The sequence below is a fragment of the Myxocyprinus asiaticus genome, chromosome 49 (assembly GCF_019703515.2).
Source record: "Myxocyprinus asiaticus isolate MX2 ecotype Aquarium Trade chromosome 49, UBuf_Myxa_2, whole genome shotgun sequence".
Taxonomy (NCBI): Eukaryota; Metazoa; Chordata; class Actinopteri; order Cypriniformes; family Catostomidae; genus Myxocyprinus; species Myxocyprinus asiaticus.
Genome location: NC_059392.1, coordinates 14,104,475 through 14,124,489, shown reverse-complemented (window position 1 = coordinate 14,124,489; position 20,015 = coordinate 14,104,475). Strand labels below are relative to the sequence as shown.

The following is a 20,015-nucleotide window of genomic DNA, read 5'->3' as shown; positions in this document are numbered from 1 at the left end:
AGGTTTTATTTAGCCCCAGCACGTTGACACTTAGCACATCCTGCACATTTTTAATGCTTATTCTGTTAAAGATGTTCATCGTCCACCTGTGGTTAAAATTCAAACAAAACTGTGAATGTTTGACCACATTACAGTTTGCCATTGTCTTTTATAAAGGCTTATGACACAGTTTGCTAATTTAAAACTATCTGGAGCTGCTTGGAGAACATAAAGGGGAAAAAAACATTTTCATGTTCTGAAAGAAAAGTAATTTCTAGATTTATAATATCTAATGTGCTGCACAGCAACATAACAGATTTTGGCCTCTTCACATTCATCCAGCCTAGTATGTCTTTTTTTTTTCTTTTTCTCCCCAATTTGGAATGCCCAATTCCCAATGCACTTTAAGTCCTCATGGTGGCGTAGGACTAATCCCAGTTGCCTCCGCATCTGAGACCATCAACCCGCGCATCTTATCATGTGGCTTGTTGAGCGCGTGTGGAAGCTTCACACCATCTACAGCGGCATCCATGCATAACTCACCACGTGCCCCACCTAGAGCGAACCACATTATAGCAACCATGAGGAGGTTACCCCACGTGACTCTACCCTCCCTAGCAACCAGGCCAATTTGGTTGCTGAGGAGACCTGGCTGGAGTCACTCAGAACGCCCTGGATTCTAACTCGCGAACTCCATAAGTGGTTGTCAGTGTCTTTACTCCCTGAGCTACCCAGGCCCCCCTTAGCCTAGTATGTCTTAAGAAAAGAAGTTAAATTACATTATTTTGGGGATTAGGAAAACAGTTTTAATATCAAATTAAGTAAATTGAGTTTTTTTTAAAGCAATGTTTAATTAAATAATCAAATTACCTTTCGCTGTCCCAGTAAATGGCTATATTGAGTACTCAAAACTGAAATCCATGCACATTTTTATGTGTAGGTCTGTGATAAGATTAAGAAATATTTTCAATATCTTCTTTATCAAAATAAAACAAAGGCCTATTTGATAATATTACGTCATGTCACGGTAGCTTATTCTGTCCGAAACCCCTCAAAACTGCAAAGAACTACCATGTGTTAAATGTTACATGATGTGCTGTTATTAAAGAGACAGTACAGCCTGACGAAGACCCAAGTGGTCGAAATGTTGTCTTTTCTATTATATTACATTTCATGGAAGCATTTATAGCAGTGTTCCGTTCTTTTCTTATTTCATTAATTTTGTCAATTTTTGATTGTGCACCTCCCTAAGTGTTTGGATGTACGCATACTACTACTTCTCATTAAAGAGACAGTAACCATATTAGCAGTGTCCATAACATTTATGTAGTTTTAAGAGACACTACATACATAAAAATTATGTTGAAAAAATACACACACACAAAAACATGTTACTTGGAGTCTTCTGTTATGCAGTATTAACATTTTACTGTAATAACAATTAATCAATTATTTATCTAAATAATATTCGACTATTAAAATTCCCCAAAATGTACATATCTTATAATTATAATTATTACGAGGGACATTGAATTGTGCTTCATGCCATCTGTGAATGAGTCTGTGCCACACATGGGCCACCCCAGTCAAAAACGTCTTGACACGCAGCTGCCCGGATGACCGGTCTGATATGTCTAATCCCCGGATGTGCGGTTGTTACTCATAAATATCAGACTGCTAGATGGCGCCATTGACCAATCAGAATCGAGTATTCCAGAGACCCATGGAGTAATAACAGTAGTTAATGCTTTATGAATGAACATGAACAGTTGTATATATATATATTATATATTATATATATATATATATATATATATATATATATATATATATATATATTTTTTTTTTTAAGTGGAAAGGGAGTTTATTTTTTTACTCCATTGACAAATTGTTTTTTCTTGTTTTAAGCATAAACCTCACAAAATTTTTTAAATATCTCTGAAAACAAGTCATAATATATTTTCAATTTTCTTATCAAGTGAAGTGAATGATGTTTAGATCAGAGTTTCTGCTAAGACATTTTGGTGCCAACGTGTCCAGGAATTATCAAGTTTGCCAGACAAATTGGAAAAAATCCAGTTATCTCATTTCGTTTCTTTATTTTGCAGTGTAAATACGATGGACTATGCATAATAATGCGATATAGGCTAATAATGACACAGTCAAATGAAAGGAATGATAAATGTTTGTTCATTATAGCTGCTTTTTCATAAACAAAAAAAATCAGCCATCATGGAATTAGCGTCTAAAAAAAAAACAATTCATCAATGGGTGCAAAACAAAATGATATCTTTTCATTTATAAATAAATATTAAAATAACAAATTGTTAGGTAATGTCAATTTCTCACCGTGGCTCTTTATTTTTATGACTGTTGTCCTCCGATTTTTCAAAGCACAAAAGTGTTTTGCTGCCAAAGTGAAGTCAAATGTGTCCAGTGTTTCTCTACAACTTGAGATTCACATTAGCCTGGTGTCCTTCTCTCCAGAAGATGCAACACAAGGTTTTAATGTGATTCTGAAGTGAGAATCTTCACTGCAGGCATGCAAAACGGGAACGCAGGCTGCTTTTGCCAGTGTGTGGAATACAACACGCTGTAGTCACAAATTTTTACTGTAAAATAAGACAAACATAATGAGTAAGACATTTGTTTTTTGCCTTGTGTTCAGTGGAATTGAAAGTACTAAAAGCATAATCAAACTGGCAAAATATTTACTAAACGAACATGCGAAGAGGCAGGACATGCGTAGAACTTTGTGAATGATACCATAGGAGTGACAAAGATGCATGCACTATAGGCTTGACTCTTACCTTCCTGATGTCTTACACAAACAGATGGCAGTTGTCTGCTGCTGTCTGTGATGCGGGACACCGTAGTCTGAGCCACAGACAGTCAGCTCCTGCCCGATGAAGATTTAGTGTGCTCTTAAGGAACATGCGTATGAAAGAGAGGGAAAGGTGGGTAATTAAATTAAAATGAATGAACTGCTCTACCTTTAAATGTACTTAGAGAAGTGCAAGCTTAAACCAGCTAAGTTTCTGTTAAGGGCTCAAATTTTACATTTCTCCAGCAAACTCATAATAGCCTGATAGATAATCAACCCTGCAGTCAATGCATCTGTACTGGGTTTGGAGAATGGCTTCAAAAGTCAACAAATGAATGAGTTAATCAACCAGTCAATCAATTAACCAATGATTCTTTAAAAAGCTTGTGTCAGAAACTCTTGTTTCTTGATTATTCTTGTTTCTAACCCCATTTTAAACTTGGTTTCTAGAAATCTCGTAGATACTCCATGACATCCTGTTGAAGACATATTTTTATTTGCTGCCAATTATGGACTTTACAGAAAGAATCTTATTTTTATTAGGTTGTTATGGAAAAGCAATTAAATTGCAGTCACAATTAAAAACAGCTAAATAACTAAACTAAAATGGGTTGGAGAGCGTGAGAAGTTGTGAAAAATGTTACCATCCACTTGGCAATGGTAATCTATATCTACTACTTAATGCACCCTTATTTTGTTCACTTCAAACCCTTTGTTACAATTGAAAACTTGGATTTCTTTCAGATTTAAAGATGCTGGTATGAAGATTTCCTGATAAGCTTGATGCCGTAGAGTTTGTGTTTGGAGAGATCACTTAAAAAATAGTTTTCATTTCTGAAAGACAATGAATTGAATTTCCAAACATTTATAATATGAACCTTGCCAAACCATCCCACATGAACTCGAATCCCATTTTTTAAGCTAATAAGATTCTGCTCTCTAAAAGAGACTCTCACATTTCTCTTCTTTACGCACAGATGGCCGCCTTGCAGAGTCCATTCTACGGGGACAAAATGAACCTCTACTCGCTGTGTAAAAAGATTGAGCAGTGTGACTACCCCCCACTACCATCTGACCATTACTCTGAAGAGGTACGTTTTAAGCTCAGAAGATTTCCAAAAGCTTTCTTGCTCTTGATCGTCTTGGGTATTTCATTCTTCTTCTTATACCAACACACAAACACAAGTGTCTATATCAGGAAAGAGCATCAATGCTATGTTTGTCCTTCAAGGAATAGTTCATCCAAAAATTTTATTCTGTTAATGAAATATCATTGTCACTCTTAATTTGTTCTAAATCCATATGATTTATTTTGCTTCTGTGAAACACAAAATTAGAAGTTTTGAAAAATGTCCAAGCTACTTCTTTCCATACAATTAGAGTTCACAGTGACAAATGGCTGTCAAGCTCCAAAAAAAAAAAAAAAAAAAGCTATCATAGAATGCACCATTACAACACCATAGCAATGTGACTTGCACACTATATTCCAAGTTTTCTAAAGCCATATGTTAGTTTTGTGTGGGGAACAACCAAAATATTAGCTCAAATCACATTCTTGCTTGTGCACATTTAAACCTGGGGCACCACAAAGAGTCATGTGATGCCTGTGTTTTCAAATTACATGAGGGTTAATGATGACAGAATTTTCATTTTTGGATGGACTATCCCTTTAATAGCATGGCTATACTGATCCAACAGCCAGACCAGAGCCAATCTAGCTTTAACCTAGATGTGATGCTGGTGAGAACTGGTCTTTTTAGAAAGATAGACTTGTCTTTCCTCGTAACGTGCCATCACTCTCTGATGTTAGCTATTGGAGGACACTTAAAATAATCCAGCATGACTGATACGTCCAGCCAAAGCTGCCATTATTATTATTTACAACCTCAGCACGACTCATCTTCCATTCACCAGTTTCTTCAGCTTTCCACTGCCACAGGAAGGCCTGCCTCCCTCCTTGTCTACATGTAAACAATGCTCCTGAAGGTGAATGGCAAAAAAGTGTCAGCCGTTCATCTTTGGTGTGTCATTTACCATCTCCTTGCATCTCATCTGACTGGCAGCCCCCCCTTAAAAAAAAAATTGTGACCATCTAACCCCGCACATTTCTCTCGTGCTAAAAGCATGAATATTTTACATATCTGCATCCTTACTCACCCCTCCCATCACCACTACCACCATTTCTTCTCCACTAATTCTCAGACTGTCTGCATTTGCATTTCACATGCCGGGCTGATTAGGAGATGCCACGCCATGCAACAGCAGCCAGGCTGTTGAGAGAAGCGGTTGCCATGGCGATCCGACACAGGGGTATCTTCCTTCCTTCCTCTTTTTTCCCTTTTCCCCCACTTTTAATGATGCTGCTGGTTGTCTAGGCTGAGTTTATTTCTCAGTGAAGCATCACTTCTCTCAATCCCGTCCCTGCTCTGCTCTGCTATATTCAAGTGTGACTTACGGCCACTGTATGTTTGTGTATAAAAAAAAAAATGTGTCACACGTTTGTTGCGGAGAGTTAAACATTAACAGGGCTGGGGGTTTTCTTGCTGAAAGTTGCATTGCTACGAGGCTTTCCTTTGGCTGTTCGAGAAATTTTCTGTAACACTTGCTGTTTTACTTTGTCAATCATCTTGTTTGTCTTTTTTAGCGCAACAGCTAATAAAATATTATGGATCTGTCAATTGTTAAGAGATAGTTCAACCAAAAATGAAAATTCTGTCATTTTCTCAGCCTTATGTCATTCCAAACCTGTATGACTTGCTTTCTTATGCAAAACACAAAAAGAGATGTTTTAATAAATATTGCGTTCTGTCTTTTCAATAAAATGGCAGTCGATAGTGCCTCACTTTAAAGCTGAAAGGACCCAGAAATATCATAAAAGTAGTCCATGCGGCTTGCGTGTCAGATGTCAAGTGTACTGAATGCGTACAATAGGTTTTGGTAAAAAAAAACAACAACACGAAATTTGAGGATTTTTTTAAGTGAAAATCTTTACATCCTTTGCACATTCATAAGCACTTATTCACAGTGGCTTGATTTTGTTAAATGGCAAAGCATAATGCACAAGGACCAATATTTGGACACATACACATTTTATATTTTTTTGGTTGCACTTGTTTAAATACCCACAAAACATAAATGACTGTGTTAACATTAATCCCTCGCAGGATGGGCATTGTAACCATTATGCGTCCTTTCACTAATTAAGGCGAACAAGTTGTATTTCCACCTTGTGAACAGTGTTTATCACAGCTTTGACTCCATACTGAATAAAAATTAAAAAAATTAAAAAATCAGTGGGCGTTCGGATGGACACAATTGAAATACTAAATTAATGTAGCTCTGATTTAAGAAATCTCTAGTAGAGGTAGAGCGATATATCGGTTTTACCGATTAATCGGTGCCGATAGTTACTTCTTGAAACTATCAGTTATTGGAAAAACGATGGTGATAGTTGCCGATATTATTCCTCAGTGTTCATCTGTGGCCGGCGCTGGAAGATTCTACAGTTAGAACAACTTGGTTCTACAGTATAACAGCGGAATCTAGAGGTGAAATAAAAACAATCAAGTGGGGATTTGCTGTATCTCAATCTTTCATCATTGAAAATATTTAGCCATAATTTGTCCTCACTTCAATGCATATTTTGTTATTTTGGTTAGATAATCTGTTGTTCTAAATTGAAGCAAATGTATGCAAAGAAAAATGTGTGTATACGGAAACATGCCTCGTCGGAACATACATTGTGTCTTCAACTTCATATCTTGAGAATAATAATTAACCTTATTCCTCATTGAACCTTATCTGATGAAATATATATTTACAGTACCCTTCATCTGGTGAACATATCAGCTATAAAAAGCTTAATGTGGTAAATAGTTACATATAGAGTATTGTAACAGCCACGTCTCATTCATTTCAAAATAAGGGTCCACGTTATGTTATGCACAGTCCTGCGTTATGCACCAAATGTACATTTTTATTTGGTTAGTATTGGGATTTTGGTTGCACAATAAACTGCATCTGGGATTTTATTCATTTTGGACTCGTATTACCTCTATGTCTATGCCCGTTATAGTAAGTAAAGACAAAGAAAACATTCATATGTTTTAACATTCTATGTATCGGCAAAATCCACTATTGGTCGACCTCTAATCTCTAGGTTTTCCCACACACTTTTAAGTCTGCCACCTGAACGGATATTTTTCAGTCTTCACGTGAGCAGCATCAGAAGTTCGCAGCTTAGAGGGAACATTGGCGAGATCTTGCTTTGTTTAGCACTAAAATCGTCGAATTTTTATGGACTACTTTAATGATACTTTTGGGTTCTTTTTTTAAGCTTTAAAGTGAGACACTATCCACTGCCATTGTAGTGAAAAGACAATATTAATTAAAACATCTGTAAATTATGACAAAATTTTCATTTTTGGATGAACTATTTTGATTAAACCTTAAAAATCTTGAGAATTTATCTTTTCTTTTTTTTTTTTCCAAAGCTGCGAAAACTGGTAGATATGTGCATCAACCCAGACCCAGAGAAAAGGCCTGACATCACCTACGTGTACAACATCGCCAAACACATGCACGCCCTGACGATCGCAAACTGAGTCTGCTGTCCACTTCCTCTTGCTTTGACTTTTGAAGGCCTTTGTCTGGCCTGTATTTTTGCCAGCCTTTTCCACAAATGTCATTTAATATGCTTGTTTTCCTCCAACATAATGCAATTTGGCTATCAACATGAGAGAGGCATCTTTCAGTATAAAAAGAATTACGACATACTGTAAAGAGTGCAAAGCACCATGCAACGCCTTTGGATTATTAACAAACCTGTCAACAATAGGAATAAATCAAATGCATGAGGTGACAAGGCAAAAAAAAAAAAAAAATCCTTTTACCTTTTAAATATAGCACTCCTAAGAAGGGGAAATCAGTGTAAACTGGCTTGACTTGATTTTGCTCTTTTCAATGTTGGTACAATGCAGTGATTGTGGTATGTTTTTTTGCCTGTCACCACATTAGCACAAAATGCAAATCAGATATGGCTTTTCACAATCCCATAACACCCCTTCCAAGAACTCTTTTACAGCAAAACTTTACAAGAAGACTGAAAAACATCTCTATAAAAAGAGAACTAATTTCCCCTTAAAAAGCAAGTTTCTACTTTTGAAATTTTAGAGGTTTGTCATTCTATTAATAGAGTGTGAGATCATAGCGGTATTTGTTGCAGTTTCCATGGGCTAAATAACTAGTCCATCTCTAAAACTTAGCAGACTTTAGATTTCAGTGCATCCCACTGTGATACCTTAGAAAATATACTTTCACTCAAAGCATTCAGAACCTAGATTGTGCATCCAAATGCTCAGAGCATTATTATTCTTTTTTTTTTTTCTGACCGGCCCTCCCATACCTTGAACACATTATGTTACTGTCGTTGATCATGACTAATAAAATAATAGTTCACATTCAGTGGGTATCATACAAAGCATTCAGGATGAAGTCCGGTTTAAAAGTCAAATTCTTCCCGTGTCAGCACATAGTATCCGCACCTCGGTGGCTGCTACTTGAACTGTAGTAAATGATGAATTCAGTAACTTATAAATATTCACATATCCTCTGTGCCTTCAGATTCTTGAGAGTGCTTTGTTATGTATTTGTTTTTTTAAAACGTGCCTTTCCGAACCAAATAGTTTGATTTCATGAAAGCTGTCTCATTTACATCAATGAACAATGCTTAAAACCCAATAATAGTGCTGGGTAAAAATATAGATTTTCCAATTAATCACAATCTTTTTTAAATGATTTAAATCATCCTTATATGATTTTTAAAATCCCAAGATCAGTCTTTTACTTCTGATTCAAAGTTTATTTCAATTTTGTTGATTATTATATCTGTTAAATAATGGAAATTGAACTGCATAGTTTTGGCCCTGTTGTCGATTTTTAAAATGTATATTTTTGTAATGTACCAAATAAGAAGGTTCCCTATATAATTTACAAAGTTAGCTAAGAATTTCTTTCATGTGTATGCAGAATGGACATTATAAGGAAAATATAGCCAAATGAATCAGAAGCGAATCAAATCGCATGCAAATCGGAAATGAATCAAGAGTTTGTAAAGCAGAATTGAATCAAATCAGGAAATCTGCATCTATATCTAGCCCTACCCAATTACACAAAACAAGTTTGAAAAGTGTTTCATGTTGCCTATTTGTTTTATTAAAAATAGGAGCGATTGGCAACAATTATAATAATCATTCGAGCTGGTTTACATGTAATGTCGCAGTAACTATATCAGTATGTTTAGTAGGTCTATTCTAAACGAGGTACGTTTACAAATGAGTTAGTGTTTTTGAATTTCAATTGAATTTAATGATTGAGTCATCAAGTCCGTTTGGCCTTGTACAGTTCTGCTATGTTCACTTTCAAAAACCTTTTGACCTCTTCCAGACTTTAATCTGTGTGCTCTTAAACTGCTATCCAGAATGTGGCTTGTGATCTTTGGCGGACTAATATAAGTTACACAAGCATATGAAGTTTAACTGAACAGACAGCAGCTTTTGTGCAGCACCCTTTGCATACAGTATGATACCTGATTTGCTGTGATAGTACCAATTATAAAAAGGTATTTGTTTTTTTGTTTTTTACTTTAGTCGAGAGCATTTTAAGTGTTTACTTTTTCTTTTACTGTACTTTTGCAATAGTCAGTGCATAACTTTTTTTCTTTTCGTCTTTTGTTAACACAGTAAAAAATTAAGCCTGTTGCCTTATAGAATAGGATGTATTTATCTTGAAAAGGCAAGTGAGGCTTAAGAATTGCGCTGAAGATTGCCCTGCACGTGCCTCTCCAGCTAGATCTGGATCCAGAAAAAAACTGATGGGGAGGTTGAAGCACATGAATCAGATGCTGACTTTTACCCAAATCATTTGGGAGAGGAAGGAAAGGCAACTTTTATTTATTTGTCCTTTTTTTTTTTTTTTTTTTTTTTTTTGATGGTTTATTTGAAAATGTACATGTTTAACATTCAAGATGCATACTAATTCTTTATATGCTAATTGAAATGATGAAATAAAAAAATTTAATGAAACAAGATTTAAACCTATTTTATTCTGGCGATGAGAACTTTGGTGTTTATTTTTAATTTAGTTCATTTTATAAGCCATGTTTCAAAATTTGCATAAAATTAATACCATGCTATATTAATATTTATTACATATATATATATATAATAAAATATATTATACTTTTAGAAAATAAATAACATTTTTCACTCAAAACTATACGCATTATGTCTTTCGTAAGAATATAAGTTAGTAAGAACGCATTTTAAAAAATACAACATATTTATATATATATATATATATATATATATATATATATATATATATATATATATATATATATATATACACACACATACACAACATATCAGCTCAAAAATTCTCTTAACCGCCACTTACTCTTATTTTGTGTTTATTTGTATTCTTTTAAAGACTGTCTCATCTTCACCTCGAGCTTTATTAGCTGGCATGTTGCAGTGTGTCATGCTTGAGCCCCAGGGTCTTTGTCCGACTTATTCCCTCTAGGACAGAGATCGACAAGGGTACCATTTTCTTGCATTCTAATGAATTCCTTAAGGAGAGCAGTTCAATTTCATCACTGGAAATTGCTCCCTTGAAACTGCCAGAAAAAGGAAAACAAACTTGAGTATACATCATAATTGATATTGGGCTTGTTCTGCAGTACCTTCTAATTTAATTAATTAATTAATTTAATTAATTAATTAATTAATTAATTTTAATTAATTTTCTTTATTTATCACACATTATACATTTGCACATATATGGTGAAATTCTTCTTTTTCACATATCCCAGCTAGGCTGGGGTCAGAGTGCAGGGTCAGCCATGATACGGCGCCCCTGGAGCAGATAGGGTTAAGGGCCTTGCTCAAGGGCCCAACAGTGGCATCTTGGCAGTGCTGGGGCTTGAACCCCCGACCTTCTGATCAGTAACCCAGAGCCTTAACCGCTGAGCTACCACTGCCCTTCTGACTTTACCCAGACTGCTGACCCTGTCGATATTAGTTATAATAGAGTTAGAGTTTCAATAGGCTTTTTTTTAGTTGTCTATGCATTTAGATATGTAATTGGACATTTTGTTTTTTGAAAACAGATGCAGGTATCCATCTAGTGGCAATGCAATCTAACTGCACTGCACTGAATGTAATAGACCTGAATGGATCTCTTTTGGACTTTTTCACGTAGTTGATAGATAGATAGATATATATATATATATATATATATATATATATATATATATATATATATATATCACACACACACACAATTATACTCTGATAATATCAAAATGGCCAAATATTGACCAATATATCAGTTTATCAAGTTGTAACATTCAACAATTGCATCATTCAGTATCAAGAAATTTAGATTTTTGTTAGCCATTGGCAAAAAAAAAAATGCTTTTAAGTAATGTAAAACTGGCATCGAACAATATATGTTATCAATGATCCATTTTACACTTTGTTAGCAGACTGCACAGACACTGAGATATGTCAGTGCAGAAGATGAACTGAGTCAGTTTTTTATTTATTTATTTATTTTTTACCTTTTGCACCAAGGCCAAATATATTCCCTTTCTTGGAGATCCAGGTGCTTGGTTCAGCTCTCTATATCTGTCTGTTGCCAGAGGGACCAGCACTTGTAACGTGTCCCTCCTGTGCTGGCAGCACATTCAGCTGCTGGCAGCATTTTCATAGATTTTTCTTCTTGTGTATTTCGGCAAGAAAAACGTGCCATTTCTCTTTAGGTCTGGCTCTAGAGGCATTTTCGCCATTTTTTTATTTTTATTTTTATTTTTTTCTGCTGATTGTGTGGTCAGCGGACAGGGGCATTAATTGAGCCAAACTTCGCTCAAGTTTCAAGCTATGGGTACAGGTGGCACAACAAAAAATTTGAAGAGGCAAAAAAAACAAAAAACAAAACATAGGCAAAATCCATTATTTTCATTTTCGTTTCCCCCAGTGGACATGCATGGTGGAAAATAGTGCACCTTAAGGATTTTTTATTTTTTATTTTATTTTTTTTTTTCATTATTGAAAGGATTTGTGCTTTGAAACAAAATATCAATAGCATGCAGGTTTGAAATAGCTTGTGGCGCATGCGAGGCAGCTTTAAACCAATTAGTTTGTGAGGGGAAAAGAATTATCAAGGGATGATCTCCAAACATCCACCATTCAAAAAAAAAAAAAATATTTGAAAAGTTTTTCCAAAATGCTATATCTGGCAATATCACTGAACTGTTGTTTCTAAGAAACAAGAGCAACAACGAGTAAACTCTGACTTATGTATTGTTAATGCCGCTGTTTTTACTTTCTGTTTTACACTCTTTATTGTTTTCATTACTTCCATTTATTTACATGGCATTAATCTATGAACTGACATTTTCAGGCATACAATGCGCACATATGTGTGCGTGCACATGGCAATCCATGTATTGTGTTTTTTAGAGGAAGCATGGGGAAATAAATGGTCCTCTCTGGTGAACCTTGACAATGTAAAAAAAATAAAAATAAACCTTCCTCCCATAAAGATTTGAATAGCATCTCCTGGTATATTTAGCCCACACTGGCCACTCAAGAAAGCATCTCTAGAAACTTTTGTGGGTTTTTGCAAATTAACTATTGGAAACAAATTCTAGGTTGAGGTTTCAAAAGAAATCTGATCCAGAGTGTGTCTTTACAGGTGGTTTTACCCACAGCTGCTTTGAATTCCGAAATCTTTCCAACTAAAATGTCACATCCCATCCTGTTGCCTCCCTCCATCAAGCTGCGAATGGAAAACAAAATTGAAATAGACCTGCTCGAGTAAGCATGAAAAGAGTGAACGTTTGCCATTATTTTCTTTTGGACTCCAATCTGGAGTATAAAGCAAGTAATTAAAATCATCTTGCATCAGGAAAAAAATTATTAAAAGAGAATCTACAGGGTTCACCTTGTAAGCTGTGCGTTTTGACAGTTAATTGAAAACGGTGGAATTTTTGTTTATGCAAATAAGACCACAATGCAAGAGGCGATTTTATCACATTTTATCTTGTAGAAAATTGTATTTGGATTTTTAATCTGTAATATATTCAGCTTTGCAGTTTCAAAGAGAAGTTCCCTCAAACCGCAATAGCACAAGTTTCTAAAAAAAAGCTCAGAATGGTTTTAAAGTCCTCCTAAATTTTAGATAAATGTTTGGCTTCCAAAAGAATTTCCTTCTGTGACATTTCCAAGACTCTGTTTAGTGGGGAAATGCAACCTAGTCATAAACGTCAACATAAGCTGTAGTCAAACAATCACATTTGCCTGCTTTATTTAGGAGCTGAAAACATTGTTAAAGGGATAGGTCACCCAAAAATGACAATTCTGTCCTTTATGCTGATTTTAAATTAAATAACATAGAATATGTGAATATTATATACTCAAAAAAAAGTCATTACACTTAATTTAATTTGAGAAAGTTTTTACAAGCAGTAAAAAGCATTGAGTCAACAACATTTAGTTGGATTAGATCAAATCAATGTACTATAGTAGTTTTAACTCTACTTCATTAGGTTAGTCAAACTCAATTTAATAATGTTTAATTTAATACATTTTCTTATGTTGGTCCAACCTAATTTATTTTTATTAAACTGTTGCACTGTCAATTTGATAGCAACTGCCTATAGAGTCAAGTAGCACTCAAATCAAACATCTCTTAACATCACCTAAGCACAAGCGCCAATCTTAACCACAATGGCAACCCCCAAAACACCAGCCAAACACTCTTTTTAAAGAGGCGCTATTATGCTCTCTGGGATTTTACCTTTCCTTTAGTGTGTAATATAGTTGTTTGTGCTTGTAAAAGGTCTGCAAATTTACAAAGCACAAAGTCCACGCAAAAGGGAGTTATTCTCTCCCACAGACAACACTGGTCAAGAACTACACGAAATGGCTGGATTGTAGTCCAGCCATTTCTTCCGTAAAGTATCTACGTCACTATGTAAGACATTTGCATAATGCTCATCTAAGGGCTACTTTGCCCCACCCTCAAACAAACGTAGTTATAGCAGAGGCCAGGACAAGTTGGGTTAGTGTTGTCGCCATGTCGAGAAAATACTGTTTTCTTCACTGTGTAAGCAAAACGTCTTTGTTTGGACTTCCAAAGGCAGACGAATTGAAGAATCAGTGGTTAAAATATATTTTTACCACTGTTCCTCAGCAGTACAACCACAACTAATGCAAGACGGTTACTCCTGAAAGATGGTTCAGTTCCCACCTTGTTGGGACAATCTGGTGCTTCAGAATCACAACCTGTAAGTATGTTTGATTATTTGTGGATTTATCTGCTACCGAGAGTTCAAATGTGGAGTTTTGTGTTGTAGCTACGGTGAACACCCAGTGCACAGCTGTAGGCCTCTGCTAACCTGCTAGCTTATGTTATTGTGTGGAAATAGTTTTGCTAATCAGCTGTGGGCCCACTTTTACCTACAATTTTGTGGAATTATGCAGATTGTTTGTCGTTCTTACTAACATGAATAGTGATCAAGTGTGGAGATGGATTTATTTTTACAAACGGTCATTTTACATCTGCAATCCACGTTAGTGCTTGGCTAGCTTACTATGTAATGTTATAGTTTTAGTAAGGGTTTACTATTTCGCTGTAGGCTGGCTTTTACCTAAAACTGTGTAACAAAATGGTCAATCTCAAGAGTCTTATATAATTTTATAATTACAAGCTGTAATGTTACAGCCGCTATCCACGGTAGTGCATGGCTAACTTGCTCACTAACCAGGTGTAAGCCTCTGTTCTCCTTTCATAGCTCGGGCGAAAAAAGTTTGGCTACACCCATTCCAGCAAAAGATGACTAACTTGGATGCACTAATACATGAAGCTTTGTTAGGTTCACAATAATCAACAGTGTACTTGTAAGAAAGCTACAAAAGTAAAACTTACCATTGTGAAACGTCCTGCTCAAGTCGTGCTTGCGGAGGTGGTTCGGGTCGATCAGCTTGTTCTTCCAAATTTTCATTATCGGACTCGGGCTAGAGCTGGTATGGCAAAAACCGGGCCACTGTTACCATAGTTACAATAGTGTTTACAGCTGTTAAGGAATCCTGAAACTCAGTTATGGTAAGGGCCGTTACATTTCCGACATGCGGTTGACCAATCACATCAGACTGGGCCAGCTGACCAATCAGAGCAGACTGGGCTTTTCAGAAAGGGGGGCTTTAAAGAGACAGGACCTAAATCAGAGCATTTGAGCAGAGGATGAAAATAGGTTTAGCAGAAATGTACAGTATGAGAAAAATAAAGTTTTTTTTTACTTTAAAGCATGTAAACCTATTCTAGTAGACCCCCGAAATAAAATCATGAACCAGAAAATTAGCATAATATGGGCTCTTTAATACCAATATAACAGAACATTAAACATTAACAAATCTCATCCTATTCTCATTTTGCTCAAAAATGCATAAAATAACACGTAACATAATAACAAAAGGTGCTGAAAGCGATTTTAGCCATTCTAGAATTTCCACGATACTGAGCCGTTGGATTAGCCACGCCCTCTTTTTCCAAAACGCTGCACTCCAAATGAGCTTTGAGACCGACATCAAGCAGAAGCAGTTGTCAAAAACAACAGCAGCAAAATAGCGTCCTCAAATGACAACTGTTATGAGCAGCATGGCATAAAAATGGCATTATTCCTCAAAAATTTGCTGCAACTACAATACTATGAGAACGCTCAACATGATTAACAGGCAGAAAGCATAATTGTCAGCAGCTCGCAGACAATTTTTTTTTTTTTTTTTCTGTTTACAAAATCTAAAACTGTCACAGAGTCCATTGAGATATCTCAGGACAATTCATATCTTTCAGGGAGTAGTAAATTTTCTTGCATACCTTTCCATGCAAAAATTGCTTGCATCACCTTTTGTTTCAAAATGTGTTCACCCCATCTAGTACCATGCAAAGCATACTGGGAAATAGAAATCCCCTGCCCAGTTTCATCAATGCTACAAAAAGTATTCATGTAGTCCCAACTCAAATGGATTAAGTAAACTTAAATTTTCTAATTTAATTGAATAGAATGCAATGAAATCAAGTTGTGACAAAATGTTCTAGAATTGTGTTGCTTTAGTTTTTAACATTTAACATTTTAATTTAAACTGAACAACCTGAAAATCCTTTGTGTGTGTGTGTGTGTGTGTGTGTGTGTGTGTGTGTGTTCAAACATTTTGTCAGATGTGTTTGCTGAAGTTTAAAAAAAATTGGTTTTACAGCGTATATTTTTTTTAAACAATCTTATTGTTTTTGTTTCCATGTCATAAACCTGTCATATATGATTATGTGATGTTCTCATTTGAACTGTTATTACCCTTATTGCCATGCCATTATATGGAGTTTTGCTCCCTTTAAAAGGACTGTTTTAAAAGCTTTTTATTTTATGCCTCTTTCTACAGAAAAAAAATCATTTAAGCTTGAACGTTTGCTCTTAGTCTCATATCCTCTGGAATGGCACAACACTCCTGGATGCCAACCGCTACGACCAAATCCTTTAGACGCATGTTCGCCTACGCATTAGAGCCCTTTGGACTCGGGCTCCCTCTGTTTTCCAGTGCTGTAATGTTGTGCAGGTCCCTAGTAAATCAAAAACGCTACCAGATGCAGGCGTCCTCTGAGCTTCGCTCCCCAACCTCACCGAATGAAATGCTCTCTGTTTTGAGGCCTTGATTTACACGGCGAGCGTGCGACCACAGACATTCCAGCATAAACCTGCGGCCTCACTGCACGCTGAAGCTGAAGTCTGCGTCTGCCTGCTCATTCCCACGCTTTCCTCTGTACTGGCTGCCAGCGGAGGCTGTACTGCTGGTTTCCGGTCATTAAGAGAAGAAAGACAGACTGCGATGCAGGGAAGGCTGAAAATGTCAGTGCTGAACTGAATTTTCATTGGCTGATGACCTTGTGTGTCCTTGGTTGAGGGCTTTTGAGAAGAGTACAGCTTTGAAATTGCATTTTGAATACCAGCCGCATCATGTTCAAAGCTGTTTGGAGTTGACAGCGACGCAGCTGGAGTTGGAACCGAAGATTGTACCGACAACATTTCTGAAAACAAAATTACTTTGTATTTACTCCGTCACAAGCAACTGCAACAGACGATATAAATATATATCTAGAGGTGAAACATCTGTTTTGGACAAATCCCTTTGCCCACAGAGAATGCTGGGAACGAGCTGTTGTTGACATCCTCTGTTTTAAAAGTAGTTTGCCTTGACAGGAATGAAAACAACAAAGTGGCATGACCTGCCACATCTGTGAAAACCTCTTGTTTTCTGTTCTAAATGACAACTATGGCACGCCTAGCAGCACCTTGGCATGAGAGTGGGGGGCATTATGTCGGACTATTCTTACTGCAAATAACGCGCTTTTATCGGAGGAAGTGCGTAAAGATGAGACCAAACCCCACCTCCATGTTGCTGGGCCAAAAAATTGTGTATTCGCTGGCCTGAAGTTGTGCCGTTCTCTCACATTTCCTCTATCAGGCAAAAAACAAGCAGACAGCATTAATTTCGAAGGGTGTGTGAGGGAAAGCGCCAAGGGAAACGGGTGTGCAGAAGGATGGAGCTGCCTTTTTCCTGACAAGCGGCTCGGCGTGTTTACCGAGTTTTTTCCCCCCTAAACAACACCTGTCACTCTGTTACTGTAAAGTCCAATTAACACAGTCATCTAACCGCCCTCCCTTCCTTCTCGCCTCCTCTCCACGGCGTTCCATTTACCTGTTCTTGTCAGCCAGAGCTCAGGCTTTGTGTTAAGACCAGCCCACCAGGAATAAGGATAACAATATGTCGGTTCTTCAGTGCAGTTGGTGATTACTGAACAGTGTGTGAAGGATCTCTTCTGGATGTCGGATAAAATGCCATGATCATGCAACACACATTTTGGCATTCTATTTGTATTGATCGATTGTTGATTTATTTATTATAATTTTTTTTTATATCTCTGCTCTGTAGGTACATACAATGCAAGTGAATTGTGGCCAGAACTTTGAAAGTCCAAAAAGTACATAAAGGCAGCATAAAAGTAATCAATACGACTTCAGTGGTTAAATCCATATGATAGGTGTGGGTGAGAAACAATATTTAAGTCCTTTTTTTACTGTAAATCTATATTTTTCCTTTCACATTCTTCTTCACTTCACTCATATTTAATTAAATAACTGTACATACCCCTTCCTTGCACATATATTACCACTTGCACATGTACATACGCCATTCTATGTTATATGTCCTGTTTGTTTTTTGTTTGTGTGTCTATTTATACTCTTACCTTTTTTTATATTCTGTGTCTCACTGTAATGTTCTATGTGCACTTGCTTGTTTCTCCTATCACCAAAAAGATTTCCTTCTGTACATGAGCACACTAAGCTCATTCTGATTCTTTTGTTTTTGCCGATTTACATTCTTTGTGCATATCGCTACTTACTGGGCAGGGAGGATAATTTATAGTAAGGACTTAAATGTTGATCTGTTTCTCACCCACACCTATTATATTGCTTCTGAAGATATAGATTTAACCACTGGAGTCTTATAGATTACATTCATACTGCCTTTTATTTTTGGAGCTTCAAAGTTCTGGCCAGCATTCGCTTGCATTATATGGAACTACAGTCATTAAAAATCATTATTAATGTTCAGAGAAAACCATACATACACATCTGGGATGGCATGAGGGCGAGTAAATTATGAGATAATTAAATTTTTGGGTAAACTTTTCCTTTAAATTACTTAGATCATGATCATGATTTAAAGCAGATTACACTTCCTTGCGCTTGATGCGCTCTGCACATGCAAGAAAGTATGATCGCGCTCAACGATTTATTGAGAATAACTATTTAAATTTTGTTCTTTTCTTTGCACAAAGTGATCATATGGCTTCAGAAGACTTGGAATTTTAGTGCATGAGTCGTATTGATTACTTTTACTGTAGTTTTGTGGTGTTTTTTTTAGTCCTGTTTCGAGATTAACTGACCTGAATCACTATTCAATGACGAATAAACCCTGCAAATACTTTTTAAAAACTTTTAAAAAGAAAGGAAGTCAGATGGATTTAGAATGACATTAAGGTGAGTAATGACAACATTTACATTTTTGGGTGAACTATTCCTGTAAGTTTCAAATAAAGTGCACCATATAAACAACCAGTAATCAAAAAATTGTTTGATACAAAGAAATGTATAGTGGAAATGTGTGTTGAATGACCATGGCATTTTATACGAAATCCAGAAGATATCCTTCACAAATAATTCAGCTATCATCAACTGTGGAAAAAGTAATGACAGAATTATCATTTTGGGGTGAACTATTTCTTTAAATACCACAAAATAAAGTTGTTATATAGACAGATCAGCCACAACATTGAAACCACCTGCCTAATATTGTGTAGGTCCCCCTCATGCTGTTAAAACAGTACCAACCTGCATCTCAGAATAGCATTCTGAGATTCTATTCTTCTCACCATAATTGTACACAGCGGTTATCTGAATTACCGTTTACTTTGTCAATTTGAACCAGTCTGGCCATTCTCTGTTGACCTCTCTCATCAACAAGGCGTTTCCATCCACAGAACTGCCACTCACAAGATGTGTTTTGTTTTTGGCACCATTCTGAGTAAATTCTAGAGACTGTTGTGCATGAAAATCCTAGGAGATCAGCAGTTACAGAAATTCTCAAACCAGCCCATCTGGCACCAACAATCTTGCCACGGTCCAAATCGCTGAGATCACATTTTTCCCCCATTCTGATGGTTGATGTGAACATAAACTGAAGCTCCTGACCCATATCTGCATAATTTTATGCACTGCACTGCTGCCACACGATTGTCTGATTAGATAATCACATGGATGATTGTTGGTGCCAGACGGGCTGGTTTCAGTATTTCTGTAACTGTTGATCTCCTAGGATTTTCACATACAACAGTCTCTAGAATTTACTCCGAATGATGCCAAAAACAAAAAACATCCAGTGAGCGGCAGTTCTGTGGACGGAAATGCCTTGTTGTTGAGAGAGGTCAACAGAGAATGGCCAGACTGGTTCGAATTGACAAAGTCTACGGTAACTCAGATAACCACTCTGTACAAGTGTGGTGAGAAGATTATAACCTCAGAATGCTATTCTGA

General features: G+C 36.4%; 1 protein-coding gene across 1 annotated transcript in view; it reads left to right on the top strand.

Annotated features, from left to right (window-relative positions):
- The window catches only part of nek7 (NIMA-related kinase 7), a 98,544-nt gene extending 90,892 nt beyond the window's left edge, over positions 1 to 7,652 (top strand). Inside the window, exons 9-10 of the mRNA XM_051693827.1 lie at positions 3,781 to 3,894; positions 7,297 to 7,652. Coding sequence (XP_051549787.1) covers positions 3,781 to 3,894; positions 7,297 to 7,407 — 225 coding nt within the window. The 3' untranslated portion in view covers positions 7,408 to 7,652. The remainder of the gene's footprint in view (positions 1 to 3,780; positions 3,895 to 7,296) is intronic.
- The last annotated feature ends 12,363 nt before the right edge of the window (positions 7,653 to 20,015 follow it).